The 3690-nt window shown below is 37.5% G+C and overlaps 1 protein-coding gene across 1 annotated transcript in view; it reads left to right on the top strand.

Annotated features, from left to right (window-relative positions):
* The window catches only part of EFCAB13 (EF-hand calcium binding domain 13), a 50097-nt gene extending 46662 nt beyond the window's left edge, over positions 1-3435 (top strand). Inside the window, 2 exon segments of the mRNA XM_011377220.2 lie at positions 3289-3385; positions 3387-3435. Coding sequence (XP_011375522.1) covers positions 3289-3385; positions 3387-3435 — 146 coding nt within the window.
* The last annotated feature ends 255 nt before the right edge of the window (positions 3436-3690 follow it).

The following is a 3690-nucleotide window of genomic DNA, read 5'->3' as shown; positions in this document are numbered from 1 at the left end:
TTAGATGAGGTGACCCCTTTCAGTATTTCCTGTAGTGCAGGCCTTGTAGTGGAGAATTCCCTCAATTTTTGTATGTCTGGAAAGGTCTTAATATCTCCTTCATATCTAAAGGAGAGCTTAGCTTGATATATTATTCTAGGCTGGTAGTTCCTTTCACTTAACAGTTTAAATATTTGATTCCATTCCTTTCTGGCTTGTAAGGTCTACGCTGTGAAGTCTGAGGATAATCTAATGAGTTTTCCTTTATAAGTTACCATTTTCTTCTCCCTGGCTGCCCTGAGAATTCTGTCTTTGTTGTTGATTTTGATAATTTTAAGACAATGTGTCTTGGTGAAGGCCTTTTTGGGTTGAGGTAATTGGATGTTCTTTTGACTCCTTGAATTCCAAGCTCCAGCTCATTCCTTAGATTTTGGAAATTCTCATCAACTATTTGTCTGAAAATGCTTTCTAGTTCCTGTTCCTCTTTCTCACCTTTGGTAATGCCTATATTCTTATGTTTCCTCTCCTGATGGTATCAGCTAGTTCTTGAATTTCTCTTTCCTTATTTTTCATTCTTCAGTTTCTTTTTCTTCCTTCTGATTTATTTTTAGATTTCTGTCTTTGATATCACTGATCCTTTCCTCCATTTGGTCAACTCTATTTCCCAAGCTTGTTATTTCATTTTTCAACCCTTGCAGTGTGTTTTTTTCTCCAGCGGTTCTATTTGGTTCTTTTTGAGGGTTTCAATCTCCTTGCTCTGCTCATCTAGTTGTTTTTCCAATTCCTGAAATTGTTGAAATGACTCTTTTCGGAATTCACTGAGTTTTTTCAGAAGTGCCATTCTGAATTCTCTGTCATTTAAGTTTCAGATTTCTATGTCTTTCAGCTTATTTCTGGAGATTTTTCTCTTTCTTTCTGAGATGCTTTGTCACCTTGGTTGTTCATGTGTGTTTAATGGGCTATTTCTCCACCTGGGCATTAATGGAAATGTATTCTGCCTTTTTTTTTGCAGAAAGAAGATTTAATATATAAAGGTCTTTCTGCAAAGAAGGCGCTTTTCTTTTGGCTTCCAGTAGGTGGCATCTAAGCCTCTTGCATCCTTGCTTTATAGAAAGCCTTAAAAATGCCTTTTTATTTTGTGATAGATATTCAATCACGCTCATTATCCTCAGTTCCAGTCCCTGTCAATGTTAGCAACAGTTTCGGTAGCGTGCACTCAGAAACCCCTGGGCTCTGTGTTGTTCAGTCTCGGAGGGTATGGGGGTAGTGGCTCTCTGGGTGGGAGGTTGGAGGCTGCGGCTCAGCCTCGGTTTTGCAACCGCGGCCAGTAAAAATCAACTCTTGTTTTTTTGCCCTTCTGCTTCTCCCGGCCGTTGGCAGGGAGCTCACAGCTCTCCCAGGCAGGGAACTTGCCACTCCTTCTCCCCTCCCCCTCTTCCTACAGGTAGCTCTGGTGGCTGCAAGAGGTAGCTTCTTTATTTCTCCCAGTCCACTGCCCGACACCTGGGGTTCTGACCTGTGGTAGTTCTTTTGCACAGATCCCATGCTCAGACATGCTGGTGTGCAGTTTGGGTGTTTTTTGTTGAGTTTTAGATGTTGAACATATTGTTGATTCAAGGGGAGAGATTTGAGGACATCTCTCACTCCGCCATGTTTCCAGGAAAATGTCCAATGTGGTTTAACTTTATGTTTAACTTTTTGAGGAACTGCAAAGTGTTTTGCAAAGCAGCATTCCCATCACCAATGTATGGTTTCTGTACATCCTTGCCAGAACTTGTTATTGTCTGTCTTATTTATTATAGCCATACTAATGTGTATAAAGGGTCATGCTATGGTTTTGATTTGCATTTCTCTGATGGCAAATGATGTGGAGCATCTTTTCACGTGCTTATTGGCCATTTGTATGTTCTTTGGAGACATATCCTTTGCTTATTTTAAAAATTGGGTACTTGTCAAGTTGTAAGACTTCTTTATACCTTCTGGGTACTACACTTTTTATCATATACACAATTTGCAAATAATTTCTCCTGTTTTATGGGTTGTCGTTTTTTCATTCTTGATAGGGTCCTTTGAAGCACAAAAGTTTTTAAATTACATGAAGTCTACTTTGTATTTTCTTTTGTCACTTCTTTTGGTATCATATCTAAAGATAATCCAAGATCATGAAGATTCATACTAATGTTTTCTTATAAGAGTTTTCTACTTTTAGCTCTTTTATTTTAATTTTTGATCCATTTCAAGATCATTTTTGTATGTGCTGTGAGATGGGGGGTCTACTTTAATTCTTTTGCATACAGTTCTCTAGTTGTCTTAGCATAATTTGTTGAAAAGATTATTGAATGGTTTTGGCATTCTTGTCAACAATTAATTGATCTTAAATGTATGATTTATTTCTGGACTCTCAATTCCATTCTATTGATCTTTATTTTATCTTTATGTCAATAGTGCATGGTCTTGATTACTATAACTTTAGAATGAGGTAATAACCTAAACAGTAAGTTTTACCCAGAGAAGGGCATCAGAATTATCTATAAAGCTCCATTCCATACTTATGGCTATGATGGAGTAGCTTGTACCAGACCAACTCTCCTGCTGAGAATGACTACAAAATCCGGACTAAATTAAGCAGCATCAAAAACCACAACTGTTTGAAGGTATTGGAAAGCAACCAAGGCTGTCACGATTTTGGGGCCATAGGATAAATACAAAGCATGGCTTATAGCAACAGCAGCTTCTTTTCCTTGTCTATTTTGTCTCTGTAACATCAGTTACATAAAATTTTTTATAATGTCACAAAGTTACATTAAGTTAAATAATGTAATATAGTTTTGATGTAAAAATTATTTGTAATGCTTCACAATTATTTCTGGGGTCACAAGTAAAGTGTTATGTGGCTAAAAGGATCCAGTTTGACCACTTACATGTGTCTGCTTGAAAGTCATAGTGGTGAAGAGCATGGGTTTTGGAATCATAGTGCTCAGACTTGAATCTTGACCCTGCCACTTACTACCATTATATTCCTCAGTAAATCATTTAATCTCACGAACCTCAATTTCTTCATCTGAAAAGTGTGGATTATAATGCCTATCTTGGGATTATTATAAGGCTTAACTAGGTAATGTAAAAATACTTAGAACAGTACCTAGCACTTGGTAAGTGCTCAATAACTGATAGCTGTTATAATACACAATAATTTTTGAAACTATACTAATAGTTTCACGTAAAAATCTTTTATGCAAACCAAGCCTATTAAGTAATAGCAAACAATATATTTCTGCTGTTGAAACATTTGATTTTGCTCCCTTTTTGGAGCTACACAGCTATTCTTAGATACTTCCCAAATTATCCAGAATGATCTCATTGATCATTCTGACCTCAAGGCATTGTTGATGAACAATGACCTTAACTAATGCTTTACTTAATAAAGTGTTAAGACATGTACCTGAACATGATTAGTAGTTTGAATGCATCTATGTTATAAAGACGGTCCTCTACCAATGGGAGTTGGGTATGTATAGAATGGACATACGGCAAAAGAGGGCATCTTGTGGCAGTTGCAGTGGGATGACTGGTGAGCACCAGTGTTGCCCCATGGTGTGTCAGCCCTGAACTCCAAAGAACCAAACAAAAGAGAAAGTCAGGGCCTAACTTATCCCTGTGAGAAACCAATAGTGGTGGTACCTAGGAGATGAGGTTATTTTGTGACTGGCA

The sequence above is a fragment of the Pteropus vampyrus genome, unplaced genomic scaffold (assembly GCF_000151845.1).
Source record: "Pteropus vampyrus isolate Shadow unplaced genomic scaffold, Pvam_2.0 Scaffold306, whole genome shotgun sequence".
NCBI classification, from domain to species: Eukaryota; Metazoa; Chordata; class Mammalia; order Chiroptera; family Pteropodidae; genus Pteropus; species Pteropus vampyrus.
This window is presented reverse-complemented; position numbering and strand designations above follow the sequence as displayed.